The sequence below is a fragment of the Hyperolius riggenbachi genome, chromosome 9 (genome assembly GCF_040937935.1).
Source record: "Hyperolius riggenbachi isolate aHypRig1 chromosome 9, aHypRig1.pri, whole genome shotgun sequence".
NCBI lineage: Eukaryota > Metazoa > Chordata > Amphibia > Anura > Hyperoliidae > Hyperolius > Hyperolius riggenbachi.
This window is the reverse complement of record NC_090654.1, coordinates 230531869-230551747: the sequence shown is the minus strand read 5'-3', so window position 1 is coordinate 230551747 and position 19879 is coordinate 230531869. Positions and strand designations below refer to the sequence as shown.

The following is a 19879-nucleotide window of genomic DNA, read 5'->3' as shown; positions in this document are numbered from 1 at the left end:
AACCACAATCAGCCCCGGTAACTGGCTCAGTCATGTCAGTCGAGGTCTTCTGCACATGCGCGGACCTGTTGCAATTTAGAGTCCACACTCTGCCTTTTAAGCTGAAAAAGAAGCAGAAGTACTGACCCTTCGAAGTTTCCTCCTCTAAAACTTCATAATCTGTCATCTCCCTGACAGATAACAGGCTTATAGCTTCTATTTTCTTTTTCAAGGAAAGGATTGAATCCAATAAGCTGTTCGACAAGGTCTTTTGCATAGATAACGACTCAAGATTTTTTTTTTTTTACTCTACCTGTAGTGGAAAACAGAAAAGGACTTCAGATGATGTCATAGTAGGGCTAGTACTATATATGTATGTGTTTCTCATAATGTCTCGTGTCACTTCAGGTACTCTTTAATATTTATGTGGTTAGAACTTACACCCTGCAATCAACAAATCAATGTTTTTATACTGATTGCAGTAGAGTCTTGATTTATAATCTTTGGTTTAACTTTGTTTTTGTTTTTTTTGCAGAATCCGCCGATACAAGGTTTTGGGGAGTGGTAACTCTGACTCAGACCTGCTCTCCCGACTTGCTCAGATAATTAAAAATGGATCCCAAAAGCCCCGCAATTCCTCCCAATCCAAAAGCCCTGGTTCTCCCCACAGTCCAAAAACGCCACCCAAAAGCCCTGTGGTTCCCAGACGCAGCCCAAGTGGTTCCCCACGCAGCTCATCATTGCCAAGAACCAACAGCTCTTCGTCGTCAAGAATTGGAAGACCTTACTACCATGACCCAAAAAGCTCAAGTTCTTACGTAGGCCGTAGCAAGTCACCACCAAGCCTGTCTGGTTCTTCTTCTTCAAGAAGGTCCTGTCAGCAGGATCACTGCTGTAGTAAACAAAGTAAAAACCAATCCAAGGGACCAGGTGGTGGTCACCACTCAACAGGCAACAAAACCAGCCGTGGAAAGCTTTCTGTGCGGGAAAGCAAACTTTCCAGTAAACTAAGCAGATAGTAACCAGGCTTGGCCTCATTTGCAGCAACGATTTATCCATCCTCTTGTAATGCATGTTGTGTATGTCAATGTATATTTGAAACTAAATCCAAATCAGTGTTGATCTTTATGTTCAAAGGACTGACTTGAATACCTTGAGTTGTCTTTGAATTGAGAGGGTTCATAAGAGACTGAAGACAATCTCTTTAGGCCTTTGCCAAAGGGAATGCAGATGGGGTTGTTGGGCTTTAGTGCTGGATTAGCTGCGCTGCCTGTTCAGAGAAAAAGAGGTTACCTGGATCATGCATAAACTATAGATGAATTCTTACATTCCAAATATTGGCTACCATCAAGTAAGCATTTTTTTTTCCGTTTTGGAACATTGCCTACATATGACAGCTAAGTGCTTGATTAATTTTAGTGTGGTAATTTTAAGCTGTGACCTTCAAGCATTTGCTCAACTGATAACTTTGTCTCCGTAGGTAGTTTACCAATCATTGGATTGCCACAGATTACAGCGATGATCTAGAGTTTACATGGCTTTATTGGGATAGTTGATTCCCAACATAGAAGTGGTATAAAGATTACATTGTTCACGGTGATTTAAAACCTGAGGATCACAGTGTTGTTGCCATTATGCTATTTACCAGTCAGTCTTGGAGTTTACTAGGAAAGCCATCATGACCCCCCAGCAAGATAAGTGTTTCTTTAAAGATGATCTTTGAGCTAAAAGATCCTTTGCTCAATGCTAACTAGGTATATAAAACAAACACAAAATCCTCCTAAGCTGCCTCTAATTTGCTGTTGAAGGAGTGGTTGTATGATTCCTGCGTTGTTCCTCCACAAGCGTAGACTCTGGAGGAGTTATTTGGGCCCTAGTTCAGAAGCCATTAGCATAATACCAGTTAGGCCCTTCTCCGGAAAATGAAGAAGGGTGTGTTTTCAGAGGTCCCCTGCATGATTGCACATCCACAACTTTAAGAGCAAAATAATGGTACAGGGAGATTGTTGTTAAATTGATATACCAGGTCCTCGAGTTTTGGGATAGCGTGGATTCCTATTTGTGCTGGTGCACGCTACAAGAGCTTTTCTAAGCGCTTTGTGATTTCAAAAGCTCTTGCTAATGTTATCCTGTGTGTGTGTTCACACTGGAGCGATGTGATTTTGTAAAAATCCCCCATAGCATTGCATTAGCAAGAGCTTTTAAAATCTCGAGTGTTTAAAAACCTCTGGTAGTGCGCACCAGCATTTAGCTACACTCCATGCTTTGCTTTTCAAGGACACCTGAACTGAGATGGATATGGAGGCTGCCGTATTTATTTCCTTTTAAACCATACCAGTTGCCCGGCAGACCTGCTGATCTCTTTGGCTGCTGTAATATCTGGATCATACACCTGAGACAAGCATGCAACTTGCAGCTGAATTACGACTAGATTAAGTCGGACTACAGTCAGAAACATCTGTGCATGCTTGTTCTAGGTCTATGGCTAAAAGTATTAGGGGCAGAGCATCAACAGGACAGCTAGGCAACTGCTATTGTTTAGAAGGAAATACAAAATGTCTGCCTCCATATCCCTCTTTCCGTTCAGGTCTCCTTTAATAGCATGGTGCAGATACTGTATCAGTTTTTTGCTTGGAAAAGTTCTTTCTTTTGCTTGAGTTTAGACAATGAAATCACCTTGGTTGCAGTGGATGTGGTTATATTGTACTACATGATTGAATTACACCACATTCAGCAGATTGTCACTTACGGCCCAATACAAGTAACGCTATATGATAAAAGGTCAGTTCAAAAATCATTTCTGCCTTCTTTAAAGACCAATTTGACCCAAACTGATTTTTTTGTGTTAGGTGAGCACGTAGGTTGAAAATCTTCACTTCTATTTCTCATAGACTTTGGCGGCAAGTTTTTCCCACAAGCACCCGACAGAGATGACGCCCTTTTTAGGGTGGACACCCAAGCATATGCCCATTATTTGGTATTAGGGTGGCTGTGACATTTGAACAGAAATCAGAATTGAGATGGGCATAGCTTGCCACTGAATTTTATGAAAGGCCACTGTCCACCTAAAACAGAAATGTCTGTCAATGGAGTTTATATTTAAGTCATTTTGCTTTTGAAAACTGAAAATGTGAAGTGTTTTATTTCTATGGGACCATTCCAAATATTTCAGTTGTTGTTTTATAGAGTATTTTGCTGATGTTAATATGCACAATTACTGTCCCTTTGCAGTCCTGTATGTGTATCTGTATGTGATCCACACACAATATAATCAACCACACTCAGAAGAACAATAGCTGGACATATACTAGTCAAGTATAGTGCAGTCATTGCCCATCTATATTTTGATCAGTGGGTAGTATTCAAAACCCACCTCTGCTACCATGATGATCACATTGGTGAGATTTCTTGGTGGCTACCTGAATGCTCAGATTTCTACTCCTTGATGCAACTAAACCTTGTGTAAGTTGCTGCGAACCAAACGATTTCAGACAGATTCAATCAAATCTGCATAAAATGTATAACATACAGGAAGTGCAGAATTATTAGGCAAGTTGTATTTTTGAGGAATCCTTTTATTATTGAACAAACACCATGTTCTCAATGAACCCAAAAAACTCATTAATATCAAAGCTGAATATTTTTGAAAGTAGTTTAGTTTGTTTTTAGTTTTAGCTATTTGAGGGGGATATCTGTGTGTGCAGGTGACTATTACTGTGCATAGTTATTAGGCAACTTAACAAAAAACAAATATATACCTATTTCAATTATTTATTTTTACCAGTAAAACCAATATAACATCTCAACATTCACAAATATAAATTTCTGACATTCAAAAACAAAACAAAAACAAATCAGTGACTAATATAGCCACCTTTCTTTGCAAGGACACTCAAAAGCCTGCCATCCATGGATTCTGTCAGTGTTTTGATCTGTTCACCATCAACATTGCGTGCAGCAGCAACCACAGCCTCCCAGACACTGTTCAGAGAGGTGTACTGTTTTCCCTCCTTGTAAATCTCACATTTTATGATGGACCACAGGTTCTCAATGGGGTTTAGATCTGGTGAACAAGGAGCCCATGTCATTAGTTTTTCTTCTTTAATTGAAGAAGGTGTCTTCCAGAAACTGGCAGTAGGACTCCATCCTCAACCCGAAAAGGCCCCACAAGCTCATCTTTGATGATACCAGCCCAAACCAGTACTCCACCTCCACCTTGCTGGCGTCTGAGTCGGAACTGGAGCTCTCTGCCCTTTACCAATCCAGCCACGGGCCCATCCATCTGGCCCATCAAGACTCACTCTCATTTCATCAGTCCATAAAACCTTAGAAAAATCAGTCTTGAGATATTTCTTGGCCCAGTCTTGACTTTTCAGCTTGTGTGTCTTGTTCAGTGGTGGTCGTCTTTCAGCCTTTCTTACCTTGGCCATGTCTCTGAGTATTGCACATCTTGTGCTTTTGGGCACTCCAGTGATGTTGCAGCTCTGAAATATGGCCAAACTGGTGGCAAGTGGCATCTTGGCAGCCGCACGCTTGACTTTTCTCAGTTCATGGGCAGTTATTTTGCACCTTGGTTTTTCCACACGCTTCTTGCGACCCTGTTGACTATTCTGAATGAAACGCTTGATTGTTCCATGATCACGCTTCAGAAGCTTTGCAATTTTAAGAGTGCTGCATCCCTCTGCAAGATATCGCACTATTTTTGACTTTTCTGAGCCTGTCAAGTCCTTCTTTTGACCCATTTTGCCAAAGGAAAGGAAGTTGCCTAATAATTATGCACACTTGATATAGGGTGTTGTCATTAGACCACACCCCTTCTCATTACAGAGATGCACATCACCTAATATGCTTAATTGGTAGTAGGCTTTCAAGCCTATACAGCTTGGAGTAAGACAACATGCATAAAGAGGATGATGTGGTCAAAATACTCATTTGCCTAATAATTCTGCACTCCCTGTATGGCCACTATTGTGCAGCTTTGTCGGCCTATTATAAAAAAAGTAACTCCTCATAATTATTCTTTGCAAAGTGTGTATCTAAATGCGACCCAGGTCATTCTTCTAGACTGAAGGCTGGCCATTGTGGTTGCCTTGACAACAAACATCTGTTGGAACTTTGGTTCCACACAAAGGCACTGATGCATTAACATGAACCCCAGCTATTGGCCTTATTTAGGTTTGTTTAAAATGAAGAAGGGTGAAAGCCATGTAAATTTTTACGGTGGGCTAAACCTGAATAGATTGATCTCTCTTGTTAACGTGATTGCGATAATCTTCATAAGAAGTAGCAGAAAATCCATCCTATGGCAAATATCTTAAAAAGTATGTTTCTGTTGTTTCTGGGGAAAGGCTGGAACATTTAATTGCTTTGTGGATTGCCAAGATTAGGTTGATATACCTTCTCTTTTTATTTTTTTCCACTTACCAAATGCAAAAGAGGTTTATAATGCATCGGGTCATATCATATAAAGCACTGGTAGATGCTACTTCCCCAAGTTCTTCTGTGGTGTATTGGGTTCCTTTGCATTCACAGTTATACTTGGGAACATATTAGTGAATGCCCCTCCTCCCTCCTTAGTGAATGCCCCTCCTTCCCGTACCAGAGTAGGATGATATTTGTAAATTACATGATTTCAGTACAGTTGTTGGTAGTACATAGAAGTGTCTATGCAGTGGAAATCTCAAAACGTTAAAGTAGAGCTCTGGACAAATGCATAAGAACACTGTAAGTCTGGATGTGTATTCATTTAAAAAGTAGTTTAACCACTATTGGTAAAAGTATCGGAATCCAGTCTCTGTATTGTGTGCAGTTTTGCACCTGCTAGCAGTAAGCACAGTGGCCAATCGCTTGCTAAATAAGCAGCAGTAATCAGAACTGAACCGCCTTCAGCTTTCAGTTACGTGACACTGCCAGCCCCCCCCACACATTACACAACTACAACTTCTGACCCATCATTGGTCTCTTGGAGTTTTTTAGACAAAATGGCAGTTGTTCCTGCTATTAGCATAGCCACTAATCTTAGTAAATGCATTATATGATAGCGAAAGCTTGTTTAAAAACCCCTGATTCCTTAGTGGTTAGCCATTCAAAATGATTACAGTAAAGTCCCAGTTATGCGGAACTCTACTAACCAGCAGTCTCAACCAACCAGAACAAATGGCCAATAGTAAAGTGTGAAAGGTGCCACAGGAAAACATGGGACTTACTTTGAAAATCAGTTGTCCTTTCAGTTATAACTGAGAGCAACTGATTAAGTGTAAACGGGGCCTTACCTGTGTCGGGACTCAATCCCTACGTTAACATTACTGGGTCAATCGCTGGATAACATGCTAACTATGCTTTCTGTTGCAATGGGGGATGAAGGGGACAATGGAGTGGTGCCAGTGTTATGTCATGTGCTGGGCAGGGCGAGCAGCGAGAACAGCACTATCGACTGTGGCTCGGCCGAGTTGACCCGCTTGGTGGATTGCTGGCCGGCGTTGGTCAGGGGCTGCTGTACACACACACACCAGATTATCGTCTGAGGCGGTCATTATTAGCTGCCTCGGCCGACTTTAACTAAAGGGTGCCACACACGCTACAATAAAATGATCCGATTTTACGGCAATTCGATAAAAACGATCGTATCTCCTGAAAAAAAATCAAAAGCTTTTTTTTTTTCATTCTACTGAAAAATCCGATCGGATTTCCCGTTTTTTTTTTAAAAAATGTTATCGATCCGGAGTGCCAGATTTTTTTTTTATCTTTTTAAAGATTGTATGGTGTGTGTTAGATTGTCCATTTAATAATATACACACCCTAGCAATTTTGTCAGTTTCCAATCATTTTTATCATAATTGGGGAAAAATTGAACATACGTGTGTGGTACATTGGTCAGATTTTTGAAATGTTACAATCAGTCAGAAAAATGGATTGCAATTCTTAAATTGAACAGATATTTAAAAAAATGATATGGTGTGTGTGGCCACCTTCAGCGTGTATATGGGCTTAAGCCCATCAGGTTCTAAATATTTTATTCCAGGCACTAGAAAGGGCTCTAGAAGCTTAGGCACTTTACAAGAATAGGGGAACATTGTAGGGGGGGAGAGTGGTCATTGCTTTGGTAATACGCTAAAGGTGGGAAGAGGCACTGAAAGCGAAATAAAGTTGTTGATGAGGTTCCCACATGTATGTAACCTGTGAGGGTAATACTGCAAACAATGACAAAATATTGAATATTTTAATCAGTTGAGAAGTACGCTAACTGTGTATTGAGCTGTTTGCCTGGAGCTCTCCTTTAAATATATCAGATATTCACTTAGGATCTTCATTGGGTTTATTAAGCCGTGTGTACATGTATCGTACCTTATTGTGATTAAGCTGTATTAACAGTAGGGATGGTCAATGAGATGCAAATAATTTCGAGTTGATACAGGATTATTTTGTATGCAAATGTATGCAACTTGAAAATGGACCAAACAAATCTTTCCTCAGCAGGATTTGATTGGTTGTTTTTCAAGCTGCATAAATTTCCATACAAAATATACGTAATGCTGCAACTACAAATGATTTGCATCTCATTGACAATCCCTAATTAACAGGTTCATAGACTTTGGAATCCTCCCAGTGAGGTTGCTGGTAACTTGGCAATCACCATAGGAATCCGCCCCTCACTTGCATGCCAGTGAGTGACTTTGGATAGAGTATTAGATTGGCGAGATGTAGTTCTGCAGCACAGAGGAGATGGATCATATACTGGCTATGTGGCAAATACTTTGAATGTATGTTTGTGCACTCTTACCTTTCACAGAGCGAGCAAGGCATTGTATAGATGTGCTCATATACAGTGATCTGCATGCAGCTCGAACGCGAACTCTATTTGCTCCATGCATTGCAGACTTCCTTACGGCTTTGCTATTAGAAATTGCAATCTTAGGATTCATGAGGGAATTTTTTTTTTTTTTTTTTTTATTCCTCGCTGAATTTCTCATCCTATGTGTCTGTTTTTCAGCCGTAGCCCTGAAAAATTAACCTCTGCTGTGCTGGAGGAACATTGCAGTCGTCTTAAGCACTGTGGGCATCAAGGATATTAACATAGCTGACAATGTCTGTGTCTTTTTATATAGTTATCCTATCCTGAACAAGCTGCAGCCCTATACCTTCACCCCTTTACTTTGTATTATATTGTATAGAAGGTCCTGTCCCTAGAACTGCATGCCCTGATAGTATATTATATCGTACATATAAATATTTATAAATATATATATAAAATTATATATACATCGGAAGACATATCACATATTCTACATTTGTAGATTTGCGGTTTATTTTCTGTGCCTGAAAATGTTTCGACCTTTCATCTAGGCTTATATGCCACTATTGTTTCCTAGCATGGCGACTTTTATGTGTACTATTGCCTCTGAAAATGATTCCAGCTGCGGCGCTGCTCACTGGAAGGGTTGGCGATCATTTCCTCAATCTCTCTGGCTTCTGTGTACATTTCTGTATATGTTTTAATTGTATTTTTTAGGTTATTGAACGGTTTTCTGATGATTATATTTTCTATCACAGTGTTTTAAAGTACACTTGTAGTAGGGGTTAGAAAAAGTTGCTCCACCGCCCACGGTTCCAGTCAGCCCATGATTTTTAATAGTAAAAAAAAAGCCTATACATACCCAAATCCTAACCTAAACCTGGAGGCTACATAACGCAGCGCCACCGAAGATGGCACTATAAAAAAATCAATAGTGATAATAACTTTCAGCTACATCCTCCCTGTGACCCATCCCATCTTGAAGAGAGGTATGGTTTTCCCAAACAATGTTGCATAGTCCTGTTTTGGACTTAGGGAAGGGAGCATGTCCAAGGCAACCACTCGCCCTCTCTCGGAGAACATTGTGGTACGAAGTGGGAAGTGAAAAATTGAATTTTTGTAACACTGCAAGTGTACTTTAAATAAAACTTTAACCAGAAGCATTTCAAGTTTTGATTGGAATGAAAAAGGATTAGAACCACTGCCAGGTTTTATTGCTGTTTGTGTCCCCAATGCAAGGATCTTTCTCATGTCACTCCATCATGTTGACAGAAAGTAAAGCTAAGACACACAAAGTTTGATGGCACAATGACTTGGCAATCTTCTAAATCCTTGCCGATCAGATAGTGATCGATTCCCAAACATGGCACATCTAATCTTGATTGTAGATGTCAACGGAAAGTCTAACTGCGATAAATGTACTACTCCATGTGGTATTGCCCCCTATGCCTCCCCTGCCTTCACGGAGATTCTTCAGCATGTCCAATCTGATAAAATGCTGAAATTCACTGAAAGCTAATTGGTTGGATATGTTTGCAGTGGAATGATATGTGCAGGCCTAGCATTTGGGGACATCTCCTTCATAGGAACAAAGACAGTAGTAAAAATACAGTTAAGAGTTCTGCTCCTTTTGCAGACTATCAAACTTAAACTGAAAAAAATAACTGATTGGCGTTAACCTTCGTTGGTTCACTTCATTACATTGTTTATTTATCTTTTATATGTTTCTACACTTAGAGTCCCTGTATAGAGTATACATCTGGCACACACCGGACTACACAGTGACAGTTTATCCATTATCCCAGACAGTGGTTCAACACAAAATGAAATTGGCTGATCCACTAATAGCGAATGTCTACTGTGAATTTCCCAATCTGCAGTACTGTCAACTCTGAACGACAACATTAGAATTGAGGAACCCAGTTTTAAATATTGTCAGTGGTTCGGATGGGGAGGATTTCCTGTCCCCGTGGCCAACAAGTTCTATACATCCCCTTATTGGGATAACCTCAAAGGACTCCAGTTCACTACATGCCGAGTGGGTTGCAAATATTTGTCCTCAATGCAGATCAGTCTCCACTAGTAATGTTACCAAAATTTTCCTGACTGTCAATTACTGAATCTGATTAGACCGTGTAAAATGTTCAACTTTATTAGTGGCAGAAACTCCAGTTCCTTACAAACTAGAATGTATATATTTATTGAACTTTTGGTCATCATAAATTTCCACTCTGCAGAATCACCAGTATTGAGTGGTTGATATTTCCACATCACAAATCTCAGATTAAATTACTTTTACTATCTAATGATGGTTACTTTTCGGTAGGAGACAATAGCACCTTAAACAGTTTGAAAGTGTAATTAAACTAGAAGAATTAAAATCAGCAGCTTCTACCAGTTAATTACTTTACAGTCAATTGAAAAACACTAGTGATACTGAGAAATCAGGATACCTGAAATACCAAGAAGTTGTCAGAATTTACAAACCAGTCATCTACCAGTTAAGCTTCGCAGTCACCTTTATTTTGCAAAGAGAAGTCTGCATTGCTGCAATATTTAAAAGAGTAAGAGGGGGCACCTGAAAATCTTTTCAACAACACATTTTTATCTAACTCTTCCAATTTAATTCCATATTTTGAGGATAATGAACATAGACCCCTTAGGGGGCATTTTGTATCATGTTATGATTCCAAACTGTACAGATGTAATATTTCTATATAGTACCTAGATGACATCATCGGGGGTTGGCTGTGCTACATCTTTATCCTTCTTGCTTGTTACCATTCCATGGAACCCCAAATCTTTTGCACCACAGCCACTCCCATAAGATAGCGGTTGGTTGCTTGGGCAGCAGTCATCGATCTGAGGTTTCTAGCAGACCTGTGGTGCTTAGATACTGGAGCAGGGTGAAGATTACCTGTCACAATCAGGACTTGTGCATGCTGGCTTTGTATTGGGATTAGTGATCCTTTTTCAGGTTTACAATATGGGTTTTATTTATCAGGCAGTTATGACAGTCTAAAAGCATAAAACTGTAGGATAAGTGCTTGATTCCTGGTCTCAGAATGCCTGATTTACATCTAATACCATTATAACCCAGTCTGAAGGGGGCATTATCCTGTATAAAATGCTCTTTGCTTCCCACTCTGCATGTTATTCTCCTGACTGCCTGTGCCTATCTATCAACAAGTAGCATTGCCATTACTGGAGAGTTTCTTCATCTCATCATTTAGCCCTATAGGAGAATACAGCAGGAGAACTGAGGTTCAGGCATGGCTTTTACAATATCTGCATTACGCTACACCAATGGTGATGGCTTGGCAATGTAGTCTGTGTGAGGAATACAGATTCTGTAGCAATTTTCTCTGAAGGTTCCTCTTTATTGTTGAAGAATGTCCAAATTTAGAGTATTTTAGCTGGACACATTTTGGGTTCTAGAAGATCTTTTTCTCATTAGTACAAGCTACTTCAGTTTTAATGAGGTGATGGAATACAAAGGCATTTATAAGTACAAATTACTTGCTTTGGCGAACACATCTGCCCCGGGCTCCAGCCATACCACAGCGGACCATTGGAGCACACTACATTGTCTGCTCCTGCTGGCCGCACCTGCTGGTCCCAGTGTAAACGAGCCCTTAGACCGATTTGTCAAAAGCAGCGCAAGAATTGGAGCAAACATGTTGCAGAAGTGGAGCAGTTGCTGAGCGTGACCAATCAGAATGCTTAATCTGGACAACTGCTCCATTTTTCCAATCTGCTCTAGTTTTTCTTGCAGTGGTTTTCATAACCCTGCACAATTGTTTTTTAAACTTGTCCTCAAGACCTGCTAGTAAATGTTCTGCAAGAATCCACACATATTGATAGGTGGGGTAATTAGTGTTTCGGCAATACTGACTAACTACCTGTGTAGATTTCCACAAAACATGTACTATTGGTGGGCCTTTGAACAGGTTTGGGAGATACTGTTGGGACTCTTTCACAAGAACAGCTGACAACAGTATGTGTAACTGTTTCTCAGCATCTCCTGTTTATTTGGGTGCTTGTAGTGAGTTGTAAGCATTCATCACTGGAGGTGGTTTCATTCATGCACACCTTTTAGACATGACATGAGCCTTTTTTTTTGTTACAGGACAGTTACTGCTTCGTGCATCAACTACTGACACGCGTGTGGTTACAAATACTCCCATTTGGCTGTGTTATTTTGCAAACGAAAGGCTCCACCTACACGCTTTGCCTTCCATGCCTTACAAATCACAAAAATCAAAGTCCAGTTAAAACTACTCCATTTTGTTTTAATTTGTTAGTGGGTAATCTAACTTTCTGCCACCTCCCCAGAACTTGAATCATGAAAACCCTATATATGAAGTACAATGCCTTTTTTATATGTATTTTTAAATAAGTAAATGCCAAAATTAATATAATTACACCTCTTCCAGAATGGATAACAAATTTGTCTTCTCGATTCTTTTATAAATATGTAGATATGATGTATGATTATGTTGACTTGTAACAGGATAATGTGGTCTTAACTTTTTAGGAAACATGCATTTACTTTAAGGAATAATATTTTCTTAAGTTCTATTTTAACAATGCTGCCTGTTGTGGTTGTACCTATTCCAGACAGCATAAAACTGTATCTGTGTTTATTTATTGTTGTTTATTCTGTATAACAGTTTATTTAGGGTACTTTTTAACCCCTTTTTCATCAAGAAAGCCAACAACAATTATAAATATGTTGTAGTTTCCAAAGATGAAAAAGTTTAAAATGCACTTTGTGTTTTTTATTATTATTTTATACTTTTTTTTATTATTATTTAAGGTAAAGATGGAATAGATGGCAAACTGTGATAGATTACAGTGTTTTTTGTAATCATTGCTTCATTGTATTTATTTTATTAATTTGGTCATTTAGCTGTTTTTGCAGCAGTTTCAGCTTGTAATGCATCTCCTCTGGGCACTGTCTACATGTAGGATGGCTTGTGATGCATTGCAAACCCAAGTGGAGGGAGATAGCGGGTGAAAATCCCACTGTCATCTATATTTATGTTATCCAGTCCAGCTTGTCCCCACTTCATCCCAAATGAGATTTCTTGGGCGCTTGTAAACGGTTGTTTACATTCAGGCACTTGGGAGAAATGGTGCCATTGATTCAGGTACATGCTTTGTTTTTTCAGAACATGTAAAGATGAAATAAAAAAAAATAAACTAAAGAAATGGTTGTCTGTGTATATTTATGTACTTGTGTTGATCTTGAATGAAAGCATGCCATATTCCGTACGACTATTAACTTTTTTGTAGAGGGGGAGCTAGCACCTAAGGTCAGTCCATATTGGAGAGAAGCACATCAAGTAGAATGGGGCATACCAGGTGTATGGCACTTTAGAACTGCACAAGACGTGCTATACCTTGTGTAGAGTGAAGAGATGATTGAGGTTTATTTATTTAAGTATTTATATAGCGCCGACATATTACGCAGCGCTGTACAGAGTATATTGTCTTGTCAATAACTGTCCCTCAGAGGGGCTCACAATCGAGTCCCAGGTTGAAAGAAAGGGGAGTGGGGTGCACTGACTTGTGTATATATAGCTTTATTCTGTTTTGGGAATACAGTCCAGATATAGTGACAAATCTGAACCTAAGACACCCAGGCTCATTGGTAGCTATGGCAGCAAAGTGTGCTGTACCATACAGTTGTTTTAGGCATGGTATGTCTGCAGCTCGGCGTGTCCTCTTCTCCCCCTTGTGGGAGTTACTGATTTCTGATGTGAATTAAGAAATTGGCTGCACAAGGGTTTACCTCCCCATGGGGAGTGGCTACATCAGGAGGGTTGGACATGCCCAAGTGCCATCCCATGCATACTTGTACCCCACCCATTTGAACCTACGATTGGTGCTAACTTTGTAGGTGGGGGGCAGTCTGAGTGTCTATGCCTCCATTTAAACGCGTTCCCACCAGTAACTGTCACACTTTGCTTCCATAACTGTCCACTTATCTAGGAGCCATAGGTCCTCACTATATGTGAACTGTATTCACGAGATGGAATAAAGCTAAGCTTAAACAGAAAAAAATACTCCTCTTTCCAGTATGGCTTCTGATGGTCACTGGTCCACCACTTCTGTAATCTGAGATGTGAATGTGATGCAAAGCCAGTGACTTTTATGCCTCTCTCATGGTAACTTGCGCTGCCACTTTCAGTCAGTGGAACTATGAGCAAGGTAACACAGAAGCAGTCCTATCAATCACAGTTGCTCCCTTTACCTGCTCATAGTTCCAGTTACTGGAAGGACGTGGTGGTGCTCTGAAGAAATAGCCTACATCATCGAACTAACCTACATCCCATTGACTTTACCATCCGTTCCCTAACCCTCCTGCCTATGCATTTGTCAATGCATGTAGGCAGTTCGATGCATAGGCTATTTTGCCGGCAGAGGTGAGTGTTTTGGAAAACTAGTCTAAAGCTACCCATACACTGCGTAAATTTCCACCCGATATACAGCAGATTTGATGACTGTGATTGAATCTGCTGTGAAATCAATAACGCAAATGTCCGATCGATCGATTTCCATCCGAAATCCAGATTGACCAACAGATGGATCCCTCTCTGATCGAAGAGGGATCTATTGGCTGCCCCTAACTGCACAGAGATTTTGAATCGATTTCACCTTGAAATCGATTCACGACCTGTGGAGCTGCCGCCTGCTTGCTGCCCCATGTGCTCCCCGGTCAACAGTGATCCATTACCTGTCCGCTGGTGCGAGTCCCCGGTCCATGCTGACACTTTCTCCGGCTGACCTGTCTCCTCTTCGCTTCCTGTCCCGTCCTGTGATGAGCGGAAGCACAAACAGTAGAGGGCGCTCTACTGTTTAAACTTCGGCTTGTCACAGGAGGAGACAGGAAGTAATGAGGAGACAGGCCAGCCGGAGAAAGTGTCAGCACAGACCGGGGACTTGCGAGGGCGGACAGGTAATGTATCACTGCCGCTATGCTGCGTCGGTCGATCACCGAAAACGACGCACTCCCAACTCGCACTCGATTGAGCAAAAGTTCCCGCCAGGACTGAATCAATCGATTTTGGATGGAAATCGATCGATCGGTCAACATTTGCGTTATCGCCGATTTCACAGTGATCGAATCTGCTGTATATCGCTGGGAAATTGACGTAGTGTATGGGTAGCTTTACTAAAGAGTACGACCAGATATATTGCTTGATTATTATTTAGGTTTTCTTCATCTACTTTTAGTATTTGTTTTAAAGTCTAATGACTTGGATCACACTTTACTACAAAAAAAAAAAATGGAGAAAACTATTATATAAGAGGTGAAATCAAAAACCACAATAAATGTCAATACAGCAAATAATCCTCAAACACACACCTTGTACATGTGTGCAATGGCTTAGGGTAGGTTAGCACGTCATTGTGAGCTCCTCTGCGTGTAAAGCACTGCGGAAAATGTTGGGGCTATATAAATAATAATAATTTGTGGAGAACCAGCTGACTGGTGGCAATAGGAATTGCACAGGATGTGCAATAGTATGCTGCAGGCAGTCAGTCGTTTTTCCTCACATGTGAGAGACACTTAGGTTAATTTAGAAGTGAACGAGCACATTGATTAACCTGGGCTGTCACATCTGGTGTGATTCTGCATGCAGGGAAACCACCTTAATAATACATTTTTTTTTTTTACTTCAGTGATCGTAAGGTAGGTGTGTGAGCCCGCTGCCGCTGTATTGGCGTTCATTGTGGTGGTCGATCCCTCCGCTGGACTGGATTTTAAAACACTTTTGGGCCAGATCCTATTTGGAGTGATAAGTGGCTTGCAGCATGCAAGCTACTTATCACCTGGGCATCGCATAAAGGTTACTGGCAAATCAGATTGCTGGCTTGAGGATAAAGAGCAACACTAGTAGCTAATAGTAGCTATTTGGCTAAGCATTGCTTCTGTGCAATGGTGAGAGGCTTTGTGCTGTGGTACAGGACCCACAACGCTTCCTGCCATTCACCTGACTTCCACAGCAGCATGCCAGGCTCTGCCACTCTCCACTGCTTCTCCTAACACTTCTTCATAGCTCCAGCTTGGGCTACCCATTGATCCAACTAAAGGACCAAGGGGCATCCCCGGCATGAGCTGTGGAGATGCTTTTGCCATTGCTCCAGTGTAAAAAAAAAAAAAAAACACCCCAAAACATAAACAGTGTAAAGGGGCAGTCCTGGCATGCAGAGGCCGATTTCAGGTGAGCTAAAGCGGTGGCTAGTGACGGGAAACGGCAGCCAGGAGATTTTTGTATCAAAATTTAAAGTAGAAGAGAGAAGCAAGAACTAAGGCTGCTTACACACCAAGACGTTACAGGCGCACGTTAGTGCGCCTGTAACGCTCCCCCAACGCACAGCAATGTAACACAAGTGGGCTGTTCACACAGCCCATGTTGCGTTACATGTAATGCTGCACGTTCGGTGCAAAGTGCAGCATGCTACGGCGTTGGAGCGGCTATAGCCGCGTTAGACTGTTTGCACATGCGCAGTGGGGGGCGGAGAGGAGGCGGGGAGAGCCAGCTACAGTAGCCGCGCACATGGCTACTTAATATTCACTGCACTGGCGGCAGCTGATTGGCCGGCGGGACCACGTGATGCGGAGTGTCTCGCTCCGCATCACGTGGTCCCGCTGGCCAATCAGCGCCACTCTGGGAGACATTATAGGACTCGAGCCGCCTAACGCGGCTCACTCTACCGTCGGCTCTTGCAGCACCATACGTTGTGTTAGGTGCACGTTATGCGACCTTAACGTGGCACCTAATGCAACGTCTTGGTGTGCAAGAAGCCTAAAAGAAGAAAAGAGGCTAATTAAAAACCAATACAGAAGGTTTTTAGGTACTTATCCGTTAGCCGGGCGCATCCGGCAGGTGGCGACAAAACTCCACCAGAGTTACATCTTTCCCTACTATCCATGTCGGCCTGGAGGGGGAATAGTAATTAGCGCCACCTGCCGGATGCGCCCGGCAAACGGATAAGTACCGGTTTTTAATTAGTCAGCAAAAATGTTTGTTTGCACACAATACTCACATGCTGCAATCATATGCTTTACATATATTTCACCTACCGTCTTTCCCCGAAAATAAGACAGTGTCTTATATTAATTTTTGCTCTAAAACATATGCTAGGGCTTATTTTTAGGGGGTTTTATATTTCTACTAGGCAGTGTCTCTTAGCAGAACATTTCCTGTTCCTTTGTACTGTGCTTTTCCTGGATTTGAAAGTATGCTACTGTACTGATCAGGCACCTGCCCTGTCTTCCCTGCACACAGCTGATAACCTTACTGTGTGTTGGGATGACAGGATCAGTGCCCAATTGGCACAGCACCACTGTGTCCCCACTTACTGGCTGCCTCTTCCTCCTCTTTAACTTCTGCTAGGGCTTATTTTCGGGATAGGGCTTATATTTCAAGCATGCTCAAAATTCCAGCTAGGGCTTATTTTCAGGGAAAGGGGGTATATGTTTATCTGTATACTCTGAATGCAAATGTTGCACAGTGAAATAAAGCATTCCCCAAAAGTGAAGTGCAGCTGTTTAGAGCAGTGCAGGAGGATCATATTGCCTGCAAAGTTACTGAGCTGTGCTGAGCCAAAAGCTTCCAATGTGTTCACTGTGCACAACTATGGAACAGACAGCCTGTAATGAGCAGCACATTGCAGCCAGTATGTGTGCTCTACACATATCTGGCAGTGGCACCCATGTCTCCTCTCTCATCTACCTGTCCCTGCCTCCCCTTCAACAGAGCGATCTATCTCTGCTCTGCTTCCAGGACCCTGCTGCCCGCTGAGAGGGGGCGTGTCGCTCATGGCCCTGCCCCTTTTGCGACCCGAATCACTCATTTTGATGATTCGACTCACAAAAGAGAGATCCGAATCGTACATGATCCGGACAACACTACAAAATATGATGGGTAGCAAAATTTTTCCCTACACAGGCATGCGATCTATTAGTTTTGTAGTGGGGAACTCTGAGGCTGCAAAACCTCCTGAGCAGCGTAATGCTCAGTAGGTTAAAGTGGACCTAAACGCTTGCATAGGACAGAAGGAAAACAGAAAAATGCACCCTGTATGTGTTTAGAGCGTTTAGCCTGTCTAATCAGGGCTGTGGAGTCGGTCCAAAAATCCACCGACTCCGACTCCTCAGTTTAGGATTCCACCGACTCCGACTCCTCGACTCCGACTCCTCTAATTTGCATATTACAATTTTGTTGATTAAAAGTATGTAACATGAAATTCGTCTCTTAACTGCCAACGCTTAGGAATTTTACAAGACAACTGAAGTGAGAAGGATATGTAGACTACTATATTTATTCCCTTTAGACTAAAACTAGTCCTTGGTAAGAGTACTTGTAAAAGGTACAAACCGGAACAAAGAACATCTATCAGGCCCTAGGCAATGTAAGTGTGGGTACATGTAAGAATGATGTGCAGGTACTCTGCAGGGGAATGAGGAGATTGTAAACAGACAACACCTCTGTGTTCAATGTGCACAGCATTCTCAGTGGATTCCCTGCAGTTCTGTGGGGAGTGCATATGTAGAGTATAGTACTACTGTGTAACAAAGTAAACCTGAGACAGATGAAATTAAAGTTTTATACATACCTGGGGCTTCCTCCAGCCGCCTTCAGGATAATCAGTCCTTCGTTGTCCTCCTCCACCACCTGGATCTTCTGCTATGAATCCAGGTACTTGAACCAGTCGGGTGTAGTGCGCATGCACACACTCCGCCGCCAGGAGCATACTACACCTGTGCAGCACTATTGCGCAGGTGCAGAATGTTCCTGGCTGTGGGAGCGGCATGCGGCCGGACAGCACTGACTGGCTGAATTACCAGGACTCATAGCAGAAGATCCGGGTGGTGGAGGACAGCGAGGGACTGATTAGCCTGAAGGGGGCTGGAGGAAGCCCCAGGTATGTATAAAACTTTACTTTTCATCCGTCTCAGTTACCCTTTAATTTGTAGTCACCAAACCAAATTTTAACAACATATCAAATTATTTGATTTCATCAGCAAAGAGTACATTTGCATAAATCAGCATCAATGCAGAATTATTTCCATCTCATTGACCATCTCTATTAGTGACACAGCTACACATCAGGCTTAATTCTTACAGCATAATGTTATTTAGTATATATAAGAGATTCCTGTGTACACATCATATATACAATTACAATCAGATATGTATATCTGACCTTAAAAATACGGGGACTGCTTTATTGAAGCAGCACAAGTAACTCATTTTGATTGGTTTATTTCATTTTTGTGGACTAAGCACAGCTATTACTGTATATATACATTATTTTTAATGACTATTATCTGAGAAATAGAACATTTTATCATATTTTCTATTTTAATTACAGTTACAAATTCATTAGGAGTCGGAGCATTTTTTCCCGACTCCGACTCCAGGCACCCAAAATTGCCCGACTCCACAGCCCTGTGTCTAATGCCTTCTCATCTGCGTCTAATTGCAAGTTGTAATTTGATCTCTCCTGTGTCCGCTGACTACCTAAATTTGAAAGCACAGGGTTAACAATGTTTACTTCCATGAAAGCAGGAAGTAGACACTTTGCAGAATTATATCAGCTGAGCAAATAATTTTTTTTAAAGGTATAACCCTGTTACATATCTTTTAGAGCAGAGATGAAGAGATCAGTTCCACTCTATACTCCTCACTGAGTTGACCTTCGGCGTATCGAGCTAGCTATAAGGACACGTCGGCTCGGAACTATCAGGATCCATCCAGGCAGAATATCGGTGTTCTAGCGGCAATTTAATGAGGGATCCTCTGAGCAATTGTTACAGCTCACCCCTTGGATGCTTATGGGCATTACCCCTGGCAGCATTCGGCAGCAATATAACTATGCGCCCCAGCCCGTCACATTTCCGCCCAAGGCTCTCCGCGACCATAGCCTCTACTGACCCCATACTTGCTAGTAGGGAGGGACCACTGTGCCGCTTGCAGCACTGATTAGAGATGGGAAGTTCGGATCTTTTCAATGATCCGGATGATTCGAATCGGATCATTGAAGAGATCCGGATCTTTGATCCGAATCTCGGATCATTTTACTACCGGA

The 19879-nt window shown here is 41.7% G+C and overlaps 1 protein-coding gene across 5 annotated transcripts in view; it reads left to right on the top strand.

The window, feature by feature from the left end:
- The window catches only part of TTBK2 (tau tubulin kinase 2), a 214666-nt gene extending 201681 nt beyond the window's left edge, over window positions 1-12985 (top strand). For all 5 annotated transcript variants that reach the window (XM_068254143.1, XM_068254140.1, XM_068254141.1 and 2 more), the window contains one exon: window positions 515-12985. In XM_068254143.1, the coding sequence (XP_068110244.1) occupies window positions 515-998 (484 nt within the window). In that variant the 3' untranslated portion in view covers window positions 999-12985. The remainder of the gene's footprint in view (window positions 1-514) is intronic.
- Window positions 12986-19879: the final 6894 nt, after the last annotated feature.